The 24,859-nt window shown below is 40.8% G+C and overlaps 2 protein-coding genes across 3 annotated transcripts in view; both read left to right on the top strand.

Annotated features, from left to right (window-relative positions):
* The first annotated feature begins 445 nt into the window (after positions 1 to 445).
* Positions 446 to 8,161, top strand: BCL2A1 (BCL2 related protein A1). The gene is made up of 2 exons (XM_031691765.2): positions 446 to 862; positions 7,890 to 8,161. The coding sequence occupies exons 1-2, from the start codon at positions 446 to 448 to the stop codon at positions 7,995 to 7,997; spliced, it is 525 nt and encodes a 174-aa protein (XP_031547625.1). The 3' UTR covers positions 7,998 to 8,161.
* Positions 8,162 to 19,834: 11,673 nt separating this feature from the next.
* MTHFS (methenyltetrahydrofolate synthetase) overlaps positions 19,835 to 24,859 on the top strand; it is a 36,215-nt gene continuing 31,190 nt past the window's right edge. Inside the window, exon 1 of one of the 2 annotated variants that reach the window (XM_072950912.1) lies at positions 19,835 to 19,965. In XM_072950912.1, the coding sequence (XP_072807013.1) occupies positions 19,849 to 19,965 (117 nt within the window). In that variant the 5' untranslated portion in view covers positions 19,835 to 19,848. Of the gene's footprint in view, positions 19,966 to 20,098; positions 20,233 to 24,859 lie in introns of those variants that run through there. The other variant, XM_015243171.3, reaches the window with a different exon arrangement.

Raw genomic sequence — 24,859 nt, forward strand, 5'->3', positions numbered from 1 at the left:
TGTTTTTAGTTCTTGTGGTATATACTTATAAGTGGAATTGCTGGGTCCTACAGTAATTCTATATTTAACTTCTGAGGACCTGCCAAACTTTTCACAGGGGTTGCACCGTATTGCAACCCCACCAGCAATGTATGAGGGTTCTAATTTCTACACATCCTTGAGTTTAAGACTTTTAAAACTGAATTAATCACATACAGGATGAGGAAGTGGCCTCTCTCTGAAACATTTTCCTCTGTCACATTTTAAACTTTCTCTTTCACACACAGCCTGTGTACAAAAGCAACAAGGAGGAAGGATACTACCAAGTGATGCAAACAGAAATTCCACCAGCCTCCAGACGACATCGTGTGTCATACCTTGCCAAGCTCTGTGAGCTTTCGCTTCGGACTGCCTCGGTCACTTCCAGGCGAGTAAGCTCAAGGCTTGGCTCTCCAGCAGGAAGACCATGACTGACGGCGAGTTTGGATATATTCACATGCTGGCCCAGGACTATCTGAGGTACGTGCTGCAGATACCACAGCCTGGATCTGGTTCAAGCAAAACATCCAGAGTGTTACAAGACGTGGCTTTCTCAGTCCAAAACGAAGTTGAAAAGAATTTGAAACCATGCTTGGATAATTTTGATGTCGTGTCCATAGACACTGCCAGGACAATATTCAATCAAGTGATGGAAAAGGAATTTGAAGATGGCATCATTAACTGGGGAAGGATTGTGACCATCTTTGCATTTGAAGGTATTCTCATCAAGAAACTTCTTCGAGAACGAATTGCCCCAGATGTGGACACTTACAAGATTTCTTACTTTGTTGCGGAGTTCATAACGAAAAACACAGGCGAATGGATAAGGCAAAACGGAGGCTGGGTATGTGCAAAGGGAATATTCTTCACTCTTTTTTACTTTGAAATAGGAATCAACAGTTTCCTTGCTAAAAAAACAAAAACAAAAACAAAAAAACCCCCCCCAAAAACTACCTAAGGATTGTATTTCTTTTGGGTGGTTTGTTTTAGAAGTTTAAAATTTTTTTTTAAAAAGAAATTTCTGGTTCATTTCCAATGAATTCTAGACCTTTATAGTTGGAAAATACCTGTGGTTCCACTTTTCATTCCTAACAGTGTAAACTGCTGGAGTGAGGTTTGGGGATTAATAGAGAACCTCCCTAAGGCATCTTCAGAATCAGAGTCTAGTCTAGGACTTAGCTCTTGTGAGGGTTGTCATGACAGTGTAGAATCAGTGCGGAAAGAGTTGGCATTAGACGCTGTTATACTTAGGTATTTATTATGTTGTAAAAGACAGGTGTAAATTCTTGCAAGTTCACTGCTTACAAATTGATTTTTTTTTCAGTTTTCTAATGTAACAAATTCTGGCTGTTAACGCTTGGTGATTAAAAAAAATAATGTATTGCAGCATCAGCAAGAAACTTAATTCCAGAATTTCCCAATAAAAATTCACTTTATTATCAATGCCTCAAAAAGCCAAGACCATGCAGGGGGCCTATGTTAGAACTCATGTTGATAAGGGGCGTTGCACAGCTGGATAGATATGCTTTTCTTAATATCCCAATGCACTTAATACCTACTTTTTTATAGCACTTATGGCTCATAGATCCTCTCTTCAACCCCCAATCCTGGCCCTCCCCTCTCCCCAGAGCTATTATCAATTACTTTACACTGTTATCAATTATTTTACAGGCAAAACTTGCCTACTGAATTTATCCATAGAAAATATACATAGCACTTCTTTGTAAAAAATAACTTTTATATGTATAAATGGTACATATGAAATAAATATATAGAATAGTACATGGTACTTACTCCACTTTTTTTTCATGCAAGGGTATCTTAAAAAGTATTTTAAAGGATGCTACATATATGTTGTTGTTTGTAAATGCTGTTAAGTGGCCATTTCTAGCTGATGGATATTTAGTTGTTTCCAGAGTTATTCCAGAGCTGTCTCAAACAGTGTGTCATTGAATATCTTTAGTCATGCCTTCCTTGTGTGTGTGTGTGTGTGTGTGTTTCTAGGGTGGATATTGGGCTATAGAGTTGCTGGGTTATGGTATACATGCATTTGAAAATTTAGTAGATCCTTGCCCTCCAAAGTGGTTGCACCACGTTTCACTCCCGTCACAGCTTGTTTGAGTATCCCACGCTTCCTCCAACCCAGCCGACTAACATACGGCTGGAGCAATCTGTTAGTTTCCCTGCTCTGTTGGGTGAAATATATATACCTAATTTCTCTTCTTTTAATTCCTGTTTCCTTGATTACTGGTAAGGTTGAGCATCTTTTCATGTGTTTGTTGATCGTTTGTAATTCTTATTCAGGGAATCGCCTATTTAAATTTTTTGCCCATTTTCCTATTATTTTCCCTTTTTCTTATTGATTTGTCAGAATTCTTTGAATATTCTGGTTACAAATTATTTACATATATATGGCAGATATCTTCAAATTTGTTAATTGTCTTTTAAAACAATAGATGTCTTCGGTCATTATAAATGTTTTAAAAGTTGATGAAATCACACGTGTTAATGTTTTGCTTGATGTCTTTTGCATTTTGGTTGAGGCTTCTCTGCACAGTGATAGGGCTTACTGCAACCACGCCCCTTTCTCAATCACCTCTTCTTCCTACAGCTCCACAATCTGTGGGGCTGGACTTGGTCACGTCTTCTGGTTGCTGTGGAAAAGCTATATGGAAGGATGGGTGGAAATTTCAGCTCTGCTGTGTAGGTTTCAAGTGAAGGCAGAAGTGCTCGAGCACAGAGGCCTAGTGGGAGCCTGGGGAGGAATTCTAGTCTGTGAGCTCAGTGTGGGCTTGCACTGCATTCCCAGTGCCTAGCACAGAATTTGGAACACACAGAAAGTGAATAAATGTTACTGAAACTTAACTTCTTAATAAATTTTGTGAGCTCACAGTGAAGGGTGTGGAATTGTCTCTGAAAAAGTCTAGACATGTACTCATCTTTCAGGAGTGGTAGAGGAGTTAAGTATGACTATAGCAGGATGAACCTATCTTTTTTTTTAAATGGAGGTACTGGGGTTTGAATCCAGGACCTTGTGCATGCTAAGCACATGCTCTACCACTGAGCTATACCCTCCCCCAAGGATGAACCTATCTGGAGTGGAGATACACACACACACACAAACACACACACACACACACACACACATACAGCCTTCACCAAGTCCTCATGTAGGTATTAAGCTCTTGACTTTTGCACTTGAATAATTTTGATCTTAGACATGTTAGAAACACCCTTTAAGATATCATTTGAAAGTAGCCTCAATATTCCTTTCCCAGCTCATGGTTGATATTGACTCTGTTAATGACAGGCAGTGCTTTTTTGAATCAGTACATACCAGCGTGGCAAACTGGCATCTTCCCTGCATAGTGATGTTGACAAATCTGCTGAAATGAATGAACCTGCTCTTGAATGATTCACTTCAGGGGAAATGGTACAATCACACGCCTATGCTAGTGGAGTCAGGTAGTCCACAGGGAGAGGGGAGGAGTAGAGGAGGCATTTTACAACTTCATCAAGAAATAAGAACCAACTTCTCACTTTCCACCCTCCTGAAAAAAAACTAAAAAAAAGTCACCTATCTATTATCCTGTCCATAGTCATCCATATTTGCTTATCACTGACTCCAAGGCAAAGATGCATGCCTATAATGAAAATGAGAACATTTCACCTGCAACTAGAGAATGCCCATAATTTAATTAAAATTTAAGTGTGCCTAGAGGTTTTAGGAAACGCTTCGGATCAAGCTTGTAGTATGTGAGGGCAGCAGAGGTATGAAGAGCATGAACTCCAAACCACACGGATCTGAGTTCATTTCCTGCTACTACCATGTGATGTAAACACGTCACTTGACTTCTCTAAGCCTCGTTTCCTCGTCTGTAAAGTGGGGAGACTATTGCTGTCCATCTCCTAGCACTGATGTAAGGGTTGAATCAGTTAATATTTTATATATAAAGTGCCCAGAACACCGTTTTTGCAAGTAAGTACTCTACAAGTTTAGGGCTATTGTTACTAGTAGTGGTAGTATTGCCTAACTTGCCTGAATAGATTTAATCTCCAGAAATTATATCATCAACTACAGTTACATGTTAGTCACCATGTAAAACACATGCCCTAAGGGAAAAAACAAGACCAGTGTATCAATAATGGGCTCATAATCTTGTAATGTATTCTCTTTCTCATTTTTCTCAGCTTGAGTTACTTTCCTTCCTTTCTTCTGTCCCTCCTGCCTTCCCTCCCTCCATCCTTCTTCCCTCCCTCCCTTCCTTTCTTTCTTTCTTGCCTTTGCTACTTCCGGTCTCTCTTTTTATTCCTCTTCCACATTTAACGTTATTTCCTCCTGCCTCCCCTGCCAATTTGAAGTGCTGAAAGTGGATGAGCTCTCATGAGGTCTGACAGGAGAGCTGGTGCCATTTTTTTTTTTTTTAGCAGTCTTTGGTGTTCATGAGGGAAGTCCAGTTCTTAAGAATTGTCAGGTTGTGACTGAGATGAAACTCACCTCTCCCTGTGGGACTGCCTTTCCTTTATGGCCAGGTGGCTTTCCTGCTTCTGCCCTCTTCAACGAAGCATCCTTCTGTGCCTGTGCAGCGGAAAGGCCGCTCAGCCCTCAGCTCCGCGCAGGAGGAATCACGTCTACCTAGTGCACCACTGAATGCCTCTTGCTTGGCAGAGGGCTCATGGCACAGAAGGGAGCCAATGAATATTTGTTGATGGAATGATTGAATGATCTAGCATTGAAACCTGAGACTTGAATTCTGGTTTTTCCCATTGATTAGAGGTGTAATCTTGGTTAAGTCATTGAAGTGACCTGAGACTCAAAATTCCTTATGAATATAATATAACATAATATAATATAATATAATATAAATTACATACATAATATATAATGAAGACAATAATACCTACTTTAGAAGGGAGGTGAAAAGATTAAAGAACAGTTCTGTAAGAGTGTAAACTGTCAAATACAACTGTGAAGGTTATATGGGAAATTCCAAAAAGTTTAAATATGTAATTCTTAAAGCTACTTTAATACCAAAAGCAAGCCCCTTTTGAAAGTAGGGAGGTATAGTCAGAATTGCTGCTTTCCAGGGAACTCACCATATTAAAGCCTGAGTCATAAGAGTCAGGCAAAGTAGGTTTTATTTTTGTATGATTCTCTTGCTCTAAATAATGGTCTGGTCAGTTTGAGGCCAAATAAAAGGACAGCCAGAGACAGGTAGATGATTGACTAAGTGTTCGGTTTGGCAAAGGTATTTCCAAGGCATAAAGATCTGATAACAATGTGATGTGATACAGTCTCAAGAATTCTATATGTATCTTTTGATTAAATAGATTTGGAGGTCAAATTCTTCTTATATTTCTTTTGAATTTTAACTTGAGATTTAAAAAATCATTTAATGAAACATAAGGTGGAACATGGTTCAAGTCTCCCTTTGGGTCCTTCAGGAAACCTCTCAAAGTGCCAGCTCTCTGACCTTCGGAGCCATCTGTGACCCCTTTCCCTCCTACCCTACACATCCAGCTCATCAGCAAATTCTGTTGGCTGCACCTCTGAAGTACTGCACATCCAGTACATTGAGGCCACTTTCCTCTCACTCTACTCTGTCAGTATCTTCCCACCAGTTTCCCTGCTTCCACCCTCGCCCTGCTGTGGTCTGCTCTCCATAGGGCAGCTGGAGTGATTTTTTAACAACCTGCCTCACCTGTTCCGTCTTAACATTTCCAATGTCTACAGAATATCCCATCTGCTTTATGCATCATAATTTACTTAAGCAATCCCCAACTGTTACACATTTGTATTGTTTCCCATTCCGCCTTCTTGGAAACAATGCTTCCGTACTGAACATGGAGATGGCTCCCCCTCACCACCACATTTTAGAAGACTGCTTCGTGACTACTTTCTAACAACAGAATGACTGGTTCGCAGATACTCGTAGAATTACGCTTCTTATACATACTGCGATACATATTGCTTTGAAAAGATGTGTATTGGTGGAACAATGTCACAACTATACCAGCTCTGGGTGGTACCACTATAAATAGTTCTGAGAGTTTAATAGACTTAAGATAGCGAGATCAATTTAATATGCCTAAAAAACAATTAAGATTGTATTAAAATGCGAATTTATTTAATTGCTAGTAATGTGGAGTTTTTCCCATATACTTGTGATTTATTTTTCTCTTTTCAAAGGCTTTGCCTTTTTAACCATCAGGGGCTTGATGATTTTTCTCTTACATTTGAATGAACTCTTTCATGGTGAATGTAAATATTCTCCCAGCTTGTTGTTCTTCTTATTTTCATTTCTTAGAGTTTAAAAAATGTTTGAATTTTCATATAGCTAAATTTGTCAGGTTTTTTTCTTTTGTTCACGCTTTAAATTTAGAACTTGGACGATATAAGATTGCACGCTAGCTGCCCAATCATAATAGGTAGTGATCATTGTGATCATAATGAAAATCATTTTAGAGTGCCTTACTAGTAAGGGGTTTATGAAAATTCTAAGAAGGGGAGCTCTGAAGTGGATGCATACCTAGAATGTCTGGGAAATGTGTGTGTGTGAAGGCGGGGGGAAGAGGAAGAGGAGAAGGAAGTCTGTCCCCTTCGTTAGGGTGTGACATCATGCCTCCAAGCACGGCTCTACACTTCACACAGAGGCAGAAGCTGGCTTTCTTGTGCAGACTTTCCCATGGGAAACTCCCCTGACTGCTGTTAACCTGTGTTGCCAGTGATGCTCAAAAAGACAATTCCAAGGCACTGCAGAGTTCTCAAGTTTCTTCCAACTATCAAAGAAATATGCTTGGTTTACCTTTTGGTATTAGTCACAGTAGACTGTGAACTACTTGAAGGCACGTGTAACCCCAGAAATGGAACTTGCTAGAGGCTGAGCAAATGTGTACTAGATGAACATTAAAAAAAATTATTTAAACAATTTTCTAATCCTCTTCATGGCTGTTTGGAAATTTATGGAGTGAAAAGAACAGTGTTTGCATTCCAGTACAGGTCCAGGCACTAACAATTTGAGTAACCTTAGGTAACTCATTTTTTCCTGGGCCTCAGTTTCCTCATTTGTCAAAATAAGAGAAGGCATTAGGCTGGATGATCTCAGAGGTACTTTTCAGTGAGGGTGGTATATAAAAATAGATCATAAGGTAATTAAATACAGTGTCCAGTTTGTATATTTATTGAAAAAACCGTGTCTGATCAAAAAGAGAATGGCTTGTAATAGAACTACAACCTTTTCTTAGGCTCAGAAGCACTGATTTAATCTGGCTTTATTGCTAGGTCCTCATGACTCTCAGCACAATATAGCTTACAGACATAAATGTGTATTTCAATACCAGATAACTGAAAGAGAAACAAAAAAAAAGAGAGCTATACTTTCTATCCTCTAGAGCTCTGCTGTCCAGTTTAGCAGCCACCAGTCACTTGTGACTGCTGAACAGTTGCTATGCATCCAGTCTGAATTAAGATGTGCTGTAAGTACAAAACACATACTGGATTTTAAAGATTTGGTACAAAAAAGGTAAAATAGCTCAAAAATTTCCACAGTGATTACATAGTGAAATCATAACATTTTAGATAAGTTAAATATATTTTTAAAATTAATTTTGCCTCTTTTTACTTTAAACAGTGTAGCTACTAAAAAAATAAGATTACATATGTAGCTTGCACTGTATTTCTACTGGATAGTCTTGCTCTAGAATAGTCTGGAACTGGAGGTAGAGAATGATGATGAGGATGAACAGAATAAAAAACCAAAGTACAGAGAAGATTGACTGTCTGCATTATTTAAACGAACGTTTCTTTGTTTTTCATTCCAGCAAACTTAGTCTCCACTGATTTTCAAAATGTTAAATTTGTTCTCTCATAGGAAAATGGCTTTGTAAAGAAATTCGAACCCAAATCTGGCTGGCTGACTTTTCTGGAAGTTACAGGAAAGATCTGTGAAATACTATGTCTCCTGAAGCAATTCTATTGACGTAACAGGACATTCCACATTGTGAAACCTGCCTAATTTTCGTGCCTCTTGTAATAAGTACTGCCAACACTTACATCTACTTCTAAACAAAGAATGCTTGACGTTCCAGAGTTATGGAAATTTTGCCCCCTTTTTAATGAATAAATTGTGTGTATTTGTCTCTATATGTAATCTGTGTCCTGCCTGGGAGTCCAGCAAAAGGGAAAAGCTCAATACAGGTTGAATTCAGAGGATGATGACCAGGAAGGTAATGTCTTCAGCAGATTTTCTTAAGGGTGTGCCCATTACCCAGGGTCATTTTCTGTGTCACTAGTTTAGAGTGACAGTGGATGAGGTCTGTGTCCCACACGCCTGTAGGCCCCAAGTTCTCTGGAGTCCCCAGTGCCCCTGGATGCTTACTTAGGGTTTTCCACTGATGCTCTCCCCACCAAACTTTAGAGTTGCCATTTAGAGTTGGTGAATGTGGCAACCAGACATGGAAGATGCTCTGGGATAGTCTGAACAAAGACAGTTAGGGAAATGATTCAACACTGAGCCATTTGTTAAAGTCTCCATTTAAAAAATTTCCCAAGTTAGAAAATTATGTCATGTATTATTAGACCCTGTGTTCCGATTTTTAGGTCAGCAAATTTGACTGCAGCGTGGGAGCACTGTACCTTGTTCTAGACCTTCCTGCTCTTCAGTCTCTACCCCTGTGGGGCTTACTTTCTCCTTCCTAGGAAGTTCTGATAGGTCGGATAAAGAAACCACAGCCCCCCCACGTCAGGCTGTGGGCATTTTCACAGGGGGTTTCTGTTAATGCATGCTTTATCTCTCACGCTGATTCTTAATTGTGGAGATGAGGACACCGGGGCAAGTCAGTTGGGAAATACTTTTGACAGAAGTAGCTCTGGCTTACTTATCAAATCACATCTGAGAGGCAACCACCTAGGCCACCTGGAACTTGTGTCTGCAGGGAGCAGGGGACATTTTCTCTTTCCTCCTTCAGTTAAGTGCATCCCCTCCCTCTAACCAACTGTGTTAGGTTTTAATTCATTTTTGCATTAATCAGAGCTAAGTAGTGGGAATGAAGAGTCATGAATGGACAAAACAGGAAGTGTGAGTAAAGGCACTGCTACCTGGAACACACTTGCACAAGAAACCCTGGCTCTTACAGCGCGATGGTCTCTAATAAAGTGACCCCGGGAAATAAATCACTGAGCATTTCTGGCTTGCTTTGTGACTCGGTCTTTCAAGCTGCAGCTCACCATCTATTTTGTTTAGTACTTGACTTAAAAGGAAAAAGGCTTTTGTGAACCTCAGCTCTTACCTCATTCTTACACAAAAATGAAAGGGAAACAGATTGTAGACCCAAATGTTAAGTTAAAACTATAAAGCTCCTAGAGGAAAACGTAGGAGAAAAATCTTCACAGCCTTGGAGAAGGTAAAGACTTCTCAGCTACAACACACACAAAAAAATCTGAACCAGAAAAGAAAAAATTAGTAATTTAGAACTCACCAAAATTTTAAAATTCTACTTATAAAAGGCACTGTTAAGAAGTCAGAGAGTACGTGAATTATACCTAAATACTGCAGTTAAAGAAAAAAAAAAACTTAAAGCAAGCCACAGAAGGGGAGATAATACATGTCACATTACCATCTGACAAAGGACTTGTATCCAGAATAAATATATAACACTTTTACAATTCAATACCACCACAACCATCAACCTAATTTAAAAATTGGCAAAAACTTTGAACATACACTTCACAATAGCAGATGGTCAACAGACATAGAAAATATGTTAGACACCATTAATCATCGGGGAAATGCAAATTAAAAGCACAGTGAGACTCCAGCACACCGTCCGGAATGGCGAAAATGAAAAGGAATGATAATGCCCCGCTTTGGGGAAGACAGGGAACAGCGGGAACTCTCGTCCACTGCTGGTGATAGTGTAAAACTGTACAACTGCTTTGGAAAACAGCTTGGCAATTTCTTATAAAGTTAAACATATGCTTACCACAGGACCCAGCAATTCCACCCCTAGGCGTTTACTCAAAAGAAATAAAAACATATGTTCATACTATTCATAGCAGCTCTATTCGAAATGCACCCCCTCCAAAAAAATACCTGGAAACAACCCAAATTTTCCTCAACAGATAAGTGGATAAACAAATTGTAGTATATCCATATAATGGAAAATTACTCAGAAATAAAAAGGAATGAAGTACTGATACATGCAATGGAATGGATAAATCTCAAGAACATTACTTGAGCAGAAGAAGACAGTCATGAAACTATGTATTGTACTGTATCATCTACGTGAAACTAGAAAGACAAATCTAACATAGAGTGACAGCAGGTGAGCAGTGGTCCTGGGCTAGGGTCGGGGCACTGACCAGGAAAGGACTTTTTAGGGTGATAAAAATGTCCTATGTCTTGACTGTGGTGGTATAAATTTGTCAAAATTCATAAGGAGGCTCACTTAAAACAGGCGTGTTTTACTGTATATCAATACAATCTCAGTGAAGTTGATTTAGAAAAAAGCTCTTATTTGGGGGGAAAATGCTAAATACTCATTATAAACAATGCAAACAAAAAGGAAAAGTACAAAAGGAGAGAAACAAACATCACCCCAAGTACTGAGCTGGAGTGGACTGCTGTTAAAGCCCGAATAAAATCATGAAGCACATGACCTTCCCCTAGTCATTTAGAAGGACTGTCGTTTATTAAGGCCCTGCTCCTGCTCTACCAGGGACTCTCAGCGTGTCTGGCCCTCACTCCACTTGTCACGCTTTGTTTCAGTTGTGTCCTTGGAGGTGGTCTGTCTCTCCTGCAGCTTCGTGGCCTGTTTTCAGTGCCGTCTGTACCACAGACTTTTTCACACCTCGTCCCCTCTGCGCAGAGCACGGCTCTACCTCCATACCCGGTAATGTTTACTTGCCCTTCAGATTTCAGCTCAAAGATCGCTTGTTCAGGGATGCCTTCCCAGACTAGGTTAAACGCTCAGAACACCACGCTCTCAATTACGGTTTTATGTCTGTGTGGGTTTTAAATCAATGTGCCTGCTTCCGCAGCACAACAGGCTGCTCTGTGAGGGCAGGAACCGGCGCTTGCGCTCACCATTTTATCTCAGCGTCCAGGTCAGAGTCGAGTCAAAGCTCAAAAAAATACTTGTTTCAGAAATCAATGGATGGACAGGAACTGGCTTTGGAACAGCATGAGGCTGAACATCGTGCTCCCGGGAACAGCACGGAAGAGTAGTGGCTGCGTAGCAGGTGTCTTCCGAGCGCCAGGAGCTTTGGATATGTAATCATCTCCTTTCACCTCCACGGCAGGTCCCTGAGGTAGATATTACCCCCGTTTTACTAACTGAAGAAGCAGGCTTGAAAGCGGGGAGAAGCGCGCCCCAGGTCCTGGGTCGGGCCGGCGGTTGCACTGCCGGGGCCTCTTCTCTCTGTGGCAGTTCCTGTCCATCTCGTGGTGCTGCCCAGACCCTCTGCTTCCTTCCCCATCCCTTTCTCAAGCTGGGCCTGTGTGTGAAGGGCAGCGGGGCAAGGCTGGGCCCCCCACTGGTGGCATGGGTCTTCACAGCCGGTGGGTGTCCTGGCCCTCCAGTCTCCTCACCTTCACCCTGCTGGGGGTGGTCCCTCCCTGTCATACCGCCTCAGCTCCAACTGGCCGTCAGATTTGGGATCTGGAAAGTTTCTACGGAGGGTGCAGAGTTGCTGACGGGGAAATGTTGCTTTGTATAATTCCATGGAACATGAAAACAAAACAAACTGTATAACCGGTAGCTCTGTGTGGCCATTTCTGTTGGAAGATGCAATCAGGGACAGGGCATCAGAATGGGCATCATGGCTAAATCATTTTCCCCCAGTGTTGGTGGGTTTTCTCTGATTCATCTGCCTAATGACCAAAGGCAGGATTTTCAAGACAGCTGACTGAGCCTACGGCTACGATTCATTGCCTGTTTTAACGGGGTAAATGTAACTGGCTCACAGGAGAGCCAAACCCATTACCAGTGTTCTCTGAAACCGTTCTAATGTTGAAGGTTGATGACTAAGCTACTTGAGCAACAGAACAATGTATATATAGGAAGCATTTATCATAGACACTTGCAACACAATTATTTTGACACAATTTGATTCCTATTGACTTTGCTTCCTATTTCACTGAGAAATTCCACATTTCCTGCCCACCATATCTGGCTATCTACTCTTCATCGATACTGGTATATTTTTCTTCCCTCCTATTACTATGGTCAATCAACAGTTCCAAGGCCAACCCCTACAATCTATGTATTAGATCTTGTTTCGTGTTGCCTCCACAGGAACATTTCTTCAGCCTCATTCCTCTGCATTACAGAATCTTCCCTCCACTGGATCAGTCCTGGTAGTACATAGACTCGCCGTAATTTCTCCTAAGGGAGAACAAACCAAACCAAACACGATCTCTTAGCAGCTACCCAATTTCCCTGCTCTCCTTTATAGAAAAGCTCCCCAGAAGAGTCTATCCTAGATGTCTCCAATTCATTCTCCTTTCAGTGTCTTGGACCCTTATTACCAAACAGACTTTCATCCCCACTAAGCTCAGGGATGAATTCCCAGTCCTCAAATTTCTTGACATGATGATATCTGACACAGGGGATGACTCTCTCTACATGTTTTTATTTGACTTCCAGGACACCAGTCTCTCTTGGTTCTCCTCCTATCTCACTGGCCACTCTTTATCGGTCTCCTTCGAATAGTGCCTCATCCCCGCAAGCTAACTGCCTAACTCTGAATATTGGAGTGCCCTGGTTAGTCCTTGGCTTTCTTCTCTAATTTACACTCGCATGTCAAGATACCTCATCAGTATCATGACTTTAAAACCCCCAAATTCATACATCCAGCCCAGACCCCCAGTCCCCTGAATTCCAGACTCATATATTCAACTGCTGATTTGATGTCTTTCTAGCTGGATGTTGAACAACAACCCTATTGAGCTCACGGTATCAAATCTGAGTATCTGACTGCCGTCACCCCTCGAACAGTAACTCCTGCATCCTTCACCATCTTGGTTAATGGCACCTCCATCTTTCTACGTATTCGGGCAAATCCTTTAGCCTCTGACTCTTTCTCTCACACCCCAAATGCAGTCCATCAGGAAATACTATTTGTTTCTATCATCAAAATACATCCAGTACTCAACTACTCATTACCATCTCCAGAACGAATACCCACCCTCCAGTACTAACGCCACCTAATATCTCCGGCCCCGCTTTTGCAGTAGCATCCTAACTGGCCTTCTTGCTTCTGCCCTTGCCCCTCTACAGTTATTCCCAATATGCAGCCAGAAGGATCCTTTAAAATGTACGATGACTTGTGTTACCTCTTCACTCAAAAGTCTCCAGTGGTTCCCAACTCATCCTGAGTCAAAGCCGAAGTCCTCAAAGTCCTTACAATGGCCTACACGCCCCCTTCCTGGTCTACCTCCCCTGTGAAAAGCTTGACCTCACCTCTCCCTTGCTCAACAAGCCTCCCCACTGTGCCAAGCACCCTCTGCCCAGCGGTTGAGTCTTCATAGTTCCTCCAAGTCTCCTTTCAGGATCTTGGTTTCTGCCTTGGATACTATATGGCTCCTGTGGATGAAAGACTTGGGGAAACAAGCATGCCGATGACTCTACCATGAGGCCTCACCGCAGGCCCTCAGAGCTCTCTGGGGATTCAGAACTCTACTGAACATCATACCCGGTATCGCATGTACGTAGAGGCGTAGTGCTAGTGCTTTGAAAAGTATGATCCTTGACGGAGATGCAGTGAATGGCTGCTGAAACTGTTACTCTCAAAGATCTGGAGTAAATGAGGAAGACTCTCCCCAAGAGAGGCAAAGCTTTATCTAACTAGACAGAGTTCTTTTATTGTTAAAGGCTTCTATCCGTCAGAGAGAGAAATGAGAGGGTTTAATCAACCATCAAATAGCACACAACTGAGAAAATCCTTTAGGTATTTTGTTCTTCAACGTCCCTCTTCCTGGCTGTGCTGCTTTCACGGACTTTTCTCCCTCCCTCTCTTCCCTCAAATGCAGGGGAAACTAGCTGTGTTACCTCCACCATCCTTTTATTCCCCACTACTTGAATCACTACTCTCCCTCTCTTCCCTTTGAGAAGCACATAAAGTCCTCTGATTATCTTATGCCCAGCAGTTCAAGGACCATCTTTTCAACACCCTGGCTTAGACTCTCTAACCCAAGCATTTCTTCTCTTAAAAAAAAAAAAAAAAGGTCATATACATGGAACTCTCCTAGTGAATAAAACTTTCTGCATATCCATACACTATGACAATTCTGAAGCCAGCGACGCTCAGGGGTCCCCGGAAGAACTACGTACTGCGGTGTGAGCGGTAAGTGATGGAGCCAGGTAATCTGGATCCAGGCTGACAGGAGCCTTGGCCCCATAATGAGAAGCTGGTATCCAAAATAATTTTTAAGAGATTGTGACATGGTCAGAGTGTTTTCTTTGTAAGGAACTGGGTCTGTCAGTGATGTGCCCCAACTGTGGGGGAGTTTAACGACTGAGAGATCAGTGAGGAGCTGGCAGTAGCAGATGGCTGGTGAATGCTGACTTCCTCCTGGGTCAGCTGACATTCCACAGGATGGTCTTTCCCATTCCACGCTTTCAGAGTTTACTTACTTATTAAACTTTTGTTGTGAAGTAATTTTAATCTTGCAGAAAAGTTGCAAAAACAGTGCAGGGTTCCCATATACCCTCCATCTAGCTTCCAATAACATTTTATGTGGTAACAGTACCATTATCCAAAGAAATTAATGTTGACACTGTACCCTGCATCTACAGACCTTATCCAATCTACCAGAGTTCCCACTAACACCTTTTCCTGGCTTAAACCCAGTTCTAGGACAGCTGGGCTGGATCCAGCTGTCATGCCTCCTTAGTCTCCTTCCCTCGGTAAGTTTCTCAACTTTTCATCTTTTCTGACCTTGAGACTTGGAAGAGTACTGGTCAGGTACTCTACAGAATGTCTCCCAATTTGAATTTGGCTTTTTTATTTTTTTGCCATCATTAGAGTGAGTTATACTTTTCTGGTAGGAAGAGATACCCCAGAAACAAAGTTGTGTCTCTTTCAGGGAATCACATTACACGGTCTGGGTGTCTGATTACCGGTGATGTTAACGCTGATTGCTTGGTTAAGGTGGTGCTGGCTAGGTTTCATCAATGTTAAGTACCTTGTGGGGAAATACTCTAAGACCACGAAAATGTCCTTTTCTGCTTATCATTCTTTCACCCGTTGATTTCAGTAACCGTCGTTAGTGTGCGCCCACAATAATCAGGAGTGCAACGTTTGTCAAATAATGATTTTCTATTTCCAATATTTCTTCCACATTTATTAACTGGAATTATATGCTAAGGAGGTATGTCCCTTCTTACGTATCAGTATGGACTAACAGATACTTGTTTTATTCCATTGGTTGTAATGTAAGAGTATTATTATTTTTGTTGTTCAGATTGTCCCAGCTTTGGTCACTGAAAACTCCAGTTTGGTTCCTGGCTCCTTCTGACATGTTTCCTTCCTTTCTGATCACTTCCTTACCTTGTGGCTCCACAGGATGCTACAGGCCTGTCTTGTTCTTGTCACAACTCTGGAATCAAGCAGCCCTGGTTGTTTATTGGAGAATAATATTCAGGAATCAAGATCTGGATGCTAGCTTCCATTGCTAGTGGAGTGTCACAGCCTCTAGGTTCTCTCATGAGCAGAGCTAGGAAACGTATGTTTATGTATTTAACGTGTCTCTATTTCTGTATCTATCCATTTGTTTACATACTTAAAACCATGAGTTCATACTGATACTTTTTTTTGGACCCATCCTTTAATTTTTTTTGAATTGAAGTATAGTTGATTTACAACATTGTGTAAGTTTCTGGTGTACAGCATAGTGATTCACACATATATATACATTAAAAAAATTTTTTTTCCCTTATAGGTTATTACAAACTATTGAATATAGTCCCCTGTGCTATACTGCAGGACTTTGTTGTTTATCTATTTTATATATAGTAGTTTGTATCTGCTAATCCCAAACTCCTAGTTTATCCCTCCCCCACCGCATTAACACATCTAATTACAATCCAGCACCACAGGGTTCATCCCCAATTCTCTCTTCCCTTATTTGTAACTTGTTTTTCTAACAGGGAGAAACCTGACTTTCATTATCTACAGTATCTTTAGTTATCTGCTCAATTGTAGAATATGGATAAAGTCATTTCACAATTGTTAACACACACCCCTGCAAAAAAACAAATGTACTAACTAGACTGCAATATTTGTATGAAGTTATTTTTGTCTCTAGCCTTACAGCACAGTCAAAATACTGCTTTCCAAAGTTACTTAACTTAGTTCTTTTGTTCTCCACCCACTCGGCTGTGGTTATGTTAATCACTGACAATACAGTTCGGTTTGTTTGTCCCTCCTTGTGTTTTATTTTGGCTTCTTTCGACACCCTGGTTTCATGTATATGTATGTAAAACATTGCCATGGTTCCAAGAGTCAGAGCAATAACTAAGCAAGTATCACTTATTTTCATCAGCAAAGGGCCCTTTCTCCTCATCACTGCTACTCCATTCCTACTCTCCCATTCTTTCCACCCATTCCCTATAAGTTCCCAAACTTAGTTTCTGGTTTATATTTATTGCATTTCTCCCCCCAGAAATACATGGATATTTTCTTTTATCCTGTTCTTCTTTTATCTTATGGAAATATAATTCACCCTTTTAGCAGGTACAATTCAGGGGTTTTAGTATATTCAGTCACCTCAATCTAATTTTAGAACATTTTCACAATCCTCAAAAGAAACCCTGTACTCCACTCCCTCTTGCCCCCCCCAGTGCCAAGCCACCAGTAATCTCCCTTCTGTCTCAGCAGATTTGCCTGCTCTGGATATTTCATATAAATGAGGTCATACAATATTTGGTCTTTTGTGTCTGTCTTCTCTTTCTTAGCATACAATTTTCAAGGTCCATCCGTGCTGTAGCATTTTATATTCCCATGAGTATGAGGGTTCCAATTTCTCCACACTGTCATCAACATTTATCTTTTTTTTTTTTTATTATAGCCACCCCAGTGTGAAGTGGAATCTCTGTGGTTTTGATTTGGATTTTTCTAATGACTAATGATATAGAGATCCTGCCATGCACTTATTAGTCATCTGCATATCTTACATGGAGAAATGTCTAGTCAAGTTCTTTGCCCATTTTTAAATTGGATTATCTTTTTTTGTAATTGATGAGTTGTTAGAGTTACATTTTGGATTCAAGTCCCTTATCAGATATATAACATATGAGTATTCTGTCTCATTCTATAGGTTGTCTTTTCATTTTCTTGATGATGTCCTTTGATACACAAATATTTTTAATTCTGATGAAGTCCAATTTACTTACCTTTTCTTTTGTTGCTGTGTTTTGGTGTTCTAAGAAACCACTCACTGCCTAATCCAAGGTGATGAAGATTTATGCCTATGTTTTCTTCCAAGAGTTTTGTTTTAGCTCTTACATTTAGGCCTTTGATATATTTTGAGTTAAATTTTGCATGCAGATATTCAGCTGTCCCAGTACCATTTGTTAGAAAAGACTACTTTTTCCCTATAGCATTATCTTGGTACTCCTATCAAAAAGAAAAATCATTTGACTATAAATGTAAAGGTTTACTTCTGGACTCTCAATTCTATGCCATTTTCTTAGCTACCTTAAGCAAGGACTACACTGTCTTGATTACTGTAGCTTTGTAGTAACTTTTAAAGTTGGAAAGTGTGAGTTTTCCAACTTTGTTCTTCCTTTTCAAGATTTTGGTTATTTTGGGTTCCCTGCATTTCCATATGAATTTTAGGACCAGCTTATTGATTTGTGCAAGAAAGCCAAATTTGATAGGAACTGCATTGATTCTATAGATTAATTTGGGGAGTAATGTTTTTGAAAAAATATGAAGTCTTCCAGTCCATAAACACAGGCTGTCCTTTCATTTATAGGTCTTCTTTCTTTCAACAATGCCATGTAGCTTTCAGTAGTTTAACACTTCCTTTGTTAAATTTATTCCTTATTTTTTAAAAATTTTTTAAAATAATATTTTTTTATTGAGTTCTAGTCATTTTACAATGTTGTGTCAAATTCCAGTGTAGAGCACAATTTTTCAGTTATACAAAGTATTTCATTTTTTTGATGCTATTGTAAATGGAAATGGCTTTTTAAATTTCAGAGTATTCATTGCTAGTATATAGAAATCTGTATTAATCAGGGTTCTCTAGAGAAACTGAACCAATAGAAGATATATACACACACACCCCCCTCTCCAATCTTATATGTACATCTTATTATATATACCTAATAATGTACAGTTTTATATCTCCTATTCATATTATCTCGATATGTACATATATATGTGTTATCACAATAGAACCAACAGACAATATCCATCTATAAGGAGATTATAAAGAATTGGCTAATGTGATTATGGAGATGAGGAGGTCCATTATATGACTATTTCCACCTTTTCTATTCTATTCCTCTGGCCTATTGTATAGTCAAGTGGCAGTACCGCACTGTTTTAATTACAGAGGCTTTATAATATGTTTCAAGGTCTGGAAAGGCTAGTTTCCCCTGCGGTCTTCCATTTTCAGTGTTTTCCTAGCTATTCTTCAATGCTTCTTTTTCCATACAAATTTTAGTAAAGTTGACTTAAACTTTCACATAAATTTGCTATTTCTTCTAAACTTCCAACAACTTCAAAGTTCACTTTCTTTATCCATCGAATAACTAACTTTCTCATCTTTTCATCAGATTTCTGAGTGTGAACGTCTGAGGGGTCAATCTGATGAACAAGAGCCTTTCTCTGCACCTAGTTATTCTCTTGAATTACCATCTTCTCGCCTCCCAAACCAGGTCACGTGCCCTGCAAGAGAAAAAAGTCCTGGTGCCTCCATTTCCTCATCATTTGCTTCTGAATAGCACTTTTATTTTTAACATTTTTTATTGACTTATAATCATTTTACAATGTTGTGTCAAATTCCAGTGTAGAGCACAATTTTTCAGTTATACATGAACATATATATATTCATTTTCACATTTTTTTCTCTGTGAGCTACCATAAGATCTTGTGTATATTTCCCTGTGAATAGCACTTTTAGAGTAGGAGCAAGTTTCAGTTATTCTACAGTGAAAATATTGTTGGGCCTTGAGCCTCTAATGAACAGGGCAACTTACTTTCAGTCCTGAATTCTCCAGAGGTGAACAGAAGAGACACGGTTAGTAAAGGGAAGGTCACTTGCTTCATCAATAATCTGTCCCGCCCATCAGCAGTAAACCAACTCCCTCCCAGTTACTGGAAAAGAAAGAGGAAGGCGTTATCACCCAACAAAAATTTTTTAAAAAGAAAAAAAAAGTCACTTTCCCTTTAACTAGCAGGACTGCGTTATCGTGTGTACTCCTCTGTTCAGTCTGCCTTCGGCTTTTCAGGGCCCAGGCAGCTCCAGCACTACCCGACACAAGGCAAGCAGGGAATCAAGGGTACTCCGGATTACAGCACCCCTTCCAGCAATGCTACAGGCCCAGCGAGGCCAGGCGCGCAGTCGTCACGGCCGCTGAGCCAGCGAGCAGCAGGGAAGCTGGTGCCCAGGTCGCCGTTCCCGACTCGCTTGGGGAGGGGCGTGAGCTGACCGCGAAGGCAGCACGAAAATCGGGTCCAAGGGCGGGGGGCGGGAGGCGGGGTACGCCCCGCGACCCGGAAGCGAGGGCCGCGCGCGGCCGAGCCGGACCCTCCCCTGGACCCTCCCCCGGGCCGGAGGACAGAGCGCCGTGAGGACTGGACGGGTTCGCACCCGCGAGATGACGGCGGCGGCGGTGAGCGGCGCCAAGCGGAGTCTGCGGAGCGAGCTGAAGCAGCGTCTGCTGACGATGAGTGCCGAGGAGCGGCTGCGCCAGTCCCGCCTCGTGACCCAGAAGGTGGGAAACTGCGACCACAGCCACCGCGGCGTCTCGGACTGGCGACGCTGGGCCTGCGGATCTGCGCCGGCGCAGGCCTCGAACGCGCGCACGCACGCCCGGCGCGCGCACGCCCCCTGAGCGTGCGCAGTGGCGCCTGAGCGCGCGCATGCCCCTTTGTGGGTCGCAGGTTTTCTTGAGCGAGATATTGGGAGCGGGGGTGAACGCGGCGTGGAGAGTTAAGGGGCTTGTGAGGGAAAGGATGGAAGTGGGTGACAGACTGCTGAGGTAAGAGCAGCTTGAGAACAGAAAGACGTGGAGGGGGAGACGGGTAGACACTTGAGCGCCAGGGTGCCTTCAGCGAGTCTCAATGAATTACGAAGAGTCCAGTCATATCAGTAGCATCATCAGAGAAAGATCCAATTACCTCAGACGAGGGAGCACAAAAAAGAGTGCAGAGACGCTGCCGCCCTTCACTGAACCAGTGGCGAGCCGGGCCTGTGTCTTACCTGCCTCAGGGCCTAGCCTTCTGTCACGCACTAGGTGAACCTTAAATGCTGTTTTGAGTTAATGAGAGAAAGAACGGGTTCTCCTCAGGCTTCGCGAGAAGGTCGGAAGCAGAGGAGAGAAGTTAGGGGAATGAGTCCGGTTCCCTGTCTGAAGGTTATAATGCCTCAGGTTTGTTGCTTTTGCGGACTGACTTGCTGTATATGTTCAGTCTGTTCATGTAATGCCAGTTTTCCTGTCAGCGAAACGGCAGTCAGGTCCTGTCCTGAAGGCATGTTCTAAAGATGTGTGGGAGACTGATTTTTGTTGGACAGTGGAGGGAAAAAAATTGATGTCCTGTGAATACGTGAATATTAATAATTCTGTTGTAAGTCAACTAATGTTCTGTCTTCCCCTAAATCCTGTCTCTGACATAGATACCAGTGCTGTACTGGCCTTTTTTTTTCCCTCGATGACCCTTGAAATTAGATATGCCGTAAGAATGTTTTAATTACCCTTCACTATCCTATCATCCATTAGTTTCTCAAATTCAAGGTTCCTGTGTGTTAAAGCAACAAAGCAAATACGAGCATCCTCTCCCCTTTTCGTATACATGGATGTGCATGAGGGGATCTATGCAGATGTGTTTATCTTCTCAAAATGAGTGATTTTAGCTATTATGAGGAAGACATTGGTCGCTTTAGTGGATGTAGAGAAATACAGAATCCTATCCTTACTCTCTAGGTGCTTAAAATTTAGCTAATTAATTCACATATATTGAGCACCTACTGTGGTCCATACTTTGCTATGCACTGGGTTGTAGGGATGAAAAAGATAGGATTGTTGCTCTAAAGGAACAGAGAGCCTGGAAGAGGAAACAGATACGTGAATAAAGAATCGTAGTGCTGTCAGGTAAACACCAAAGCTGTAGAAACTTGAATCAGAAGGCTTTCTATAGGGAGTTGTTAGAGATATATTTTGTAGTACAAGATGAATTTTGTCAGGTGAAGGGAAGATAGGGTGGGTGAACATGTGCAGGAATATTTTGGCAAGAGAAGGAAAGACACAATTTAACATGGGTTTGGGAACTATGCAGGTCTGTATTTAATCTGGCGCCACTGCATTTGAGCTGCGTACGGCCTTGGACAAGTCTCCTAATCTTTGTGAGCCTCTGGTTTCTTGTCTAAGGGATAACATCCTTGTGGGCCTACTGTGAGGGTTAAAGAGGTGTTAAAGGATGTGTTGAGTACTTTACATGTTTTTGATATATCCTTTAGGAAGAGAATATTGGCAGCATTTTTGGAAAATGGGTTGGGGGGGAGAACAAGAAAAAAATGTATGGAGATCATTTAGGGGCTGTTGTGATAATTCAGGTGAGGGGTAATAAAGAGGTAAACAAGGGCATGAGCGGTGAAGTTTGGGGGGGAAAGGCAGGTAAATGGAGACTAGGTAGTGAAAATCAGCAGGATTTGCCAACTAATTGAATGGAGGTTAGAGAGTACTGGAAAAGGGGAGGCACCTATGATTCCAGAATTTAGGGCTGGGCATAAAGGGCGTTTAACAATAATAGGCACAAGGAATGTAGGTGTTGGAGCAAGTTTGGAGAGGCATGGAGAAAATAAAGATGAGTTCAGTTTGGTTTCTTTGTCTGTGATCGATTAGAATGAAAAAACTCCAGGTGGGAATAGTGGCTATGTAGAGGCAGAACCACTGATAGCAGCAGATTGACAACTGAGAGCCGGCGTCAAAGGAGGAGAGAGAAAAAGGAGAGAGAAAAACTAAAAAAGCAGACCCGTGACTCAGTAATAAGTACATTTTACCCCATAGAGACAAACGTACTCATATAAGAAATGTTTCACAACTAAATGCTTTCCCACCCTTACTGTATACAATGAACTTTAATATTTTCTATTTCATTTGAGAATGCCAGTTGTAACCCACTATTGATTTCATGACCAACCAATGGATCAAGGCCCAAAACATCGACGTACTGTGACTAGAACAGTGTTTTGCCGTAGCGTATGTTCAATAAAGGTATTCAATGATGCCTTTCTCCCAATAATTGTTTTAAAAAGTATATTTATTCTTATTGACACAGTACACTTGTATTAATAATTTAGAAATTTATCAAAAAAGTAATATGTGGTAAAGAAATTCAACTTTATGCCGTATCTTGACTCCTCACCTAAATAAGATGAGGAAATTAGTGCCCCGTGCTCATTTTGTCTTCCGTTCTTTCTCCCCATTTCTGACACCTGTAGCGTTATATTTACATTGTCAAGTTTTTATAATATTTGTATTCTGTTCCATAACTATAATGAGTTTAGTGAGCATTTTCTGTTCCTGATTTCCAAACTTAAAACTTAAGTAAATGGTATTTACAGTACTTTGGTTATTTACGGTACTCACTATAGAACCAAGTTGTACCATTGAATATGTGAGAAAAGGATATATAATTCTATGTCACTAGATGTGTGTGGCCAGGTGGGGCATGTTTCAAATGTCAGTACCAAATATTTTCTTTTTTATGCTTTGTAATTGCTCAAAATTATGCCATGTTTAATTTTCATATTTGGAGTATAAATTTCTAATTTAGTTCTGTGTTTTGCAGGGAGTTTCTGATTGCCTGTATTTTTCCTTTTTGGCAAAACAAGAATATGCTTTTATCTTAATCAGTGGATTTTTGTCTGTTGAAATAAATCCACCTTCTTCTTGAAATCACTCCAGCCCACTGCTCCCTCTGGTCTGGTTGTCTTCTAGCCTGTGGTATAGCCGTTGTTCTGGGGTTCCTCTTGCTCTGCTTCTGAATTTGGGCTGTTTCTTGAATCCATTGTCTTTTCTCCTGGATTTCTTCCTTCTTTTCTTTCCTTTTCTTTCTTTCTTTCTTTCTTTCTTTCTTTCTTTCTTTCTTTCTTTCTTTCTTTGTTGTTATCTTATTAGTGTGTACTCTCAAGTAACTGTTATTGGTAGAAAATATCTATGAGGGTGAACTTTTTAATGCTTTATGCATTAGAAAATGGCTTTACTCTCATAATTCACTGGTAGCTTGAATTTCGAATTTAAGATTATTTTTGCTTGTTCTCCTCAGAACCTATGACCTCCATTCAATTGGAAGACTGGTATCTTTATCCATTATGTCTTTGATTACTTCTTTTCCTTTCTGCAATTCCTGTTAAATAGTAAAAATTCTAGATCGATCTCCTATGTCTCAACATTTTTTTTCTCATTTTCCCCATGTCTTTGTTTTTTTCCCTTACTTAAGGCTTCCCCTAAATTGTTTTAATTTTGATAATCTTTTTATCAAACATTAAAAAAATTTTTTTTGATGGAGGTAATTAGGTTTATTTATTTATTTTAATGGAGGTACTGGGGATTGAACCCAGGGCCTCATGGATACTGAGCATGTGCTCTACCACTGACCTATACCCTCTACCCCAATTTTGATAGTCTTAGTTTTAATTTCCAAGTATTTTTTCTTACTTCTCTGGTTTCTTTCCTTCCCAAGCAGCCTGTTGTTTTATAGATACTACTGTCTTCTTGAATTTGTCTGAGAAAACTAATGAGGATTTGAAAAAAATCCATGTTCTCTAAATTATAATCATCTCAGTTTCCTGCTGGATCACTCCCCCCATCCCTCTCTTTAAAAAAAAACCCTTCTGTTTTGTATTTTGGCTTTTTAAAATGTTTGATGAACCTTTATTATCTGTACATGTCTATGAAAGAAAGTATGATCGCTAAGGGGGATTTCCTTTCCTTTCGTAGTCACTTTGGGATTTCACAGGAAGAATGGATTCTGTTTGACCTACAGCCATGTTCTCCGAGTGTTGTATCTGCTGCTATTTTGTCTGTCCAAACTGTCCCATCCACTCTCTGTCTTCCAGAAATCAGTCAGATCTCTTTTCTCTTGCTATCAGTGCTATGATGGCTTTCTTTTTTCCTGCTTCTTTACTGTCGTATAAATGAGATTTGAGGAAGAAAGATAAATGTGTGTGCCCTGTCTAACACTGAATTTTAACTGATGCTTGTTACTGCTTATTCAGCTCTTAATTTTCTGTTCTGCTTTAAAGAGAACAAGATAGACACTTAGCTTTTCCTGAAAGTACTTGGGTGCTGAAGGCCTCAGATCCGCCCAGTGTCTGGGTTTCACAGTTCCATTCTCTTTGCCTGTTTCAGGCCTCATCACAGCTTTGTAACTTCTCAGAAAGATGGGGTTAACTTCCTTCTTAGCATTGGTTTGGTGTGCTCTGTCTACTTAATTTCTATGTGTCCCTTTTTATTGAGAATGACTTGACTTTCTGTGCCTGTGTCTCTCTAGCAGTCATATTTATAAGATACTTTTCCAGTAACTTTTCCTTTTTACCTTGGAGAACGGGGAAGATTAGAAAAGGAAGGGAAAAAACGGAGCTGAGAGCTACCTTCCGAGTCTGGG

This window comes from Vicugna pacos, chromosome 27 (genome assembly GCF_048564905.1).
Source record: "Vicugna pacos chromosome 27, VicPac4, whole genome shotgun sequence".
In the NCBI taxonomy this organism is placed as follows: Eukaryota; Metazoa; Chordata; class Mammalia; order Artiodactyla; family Camelidae; genus Vicugna; species Vicugna pacos.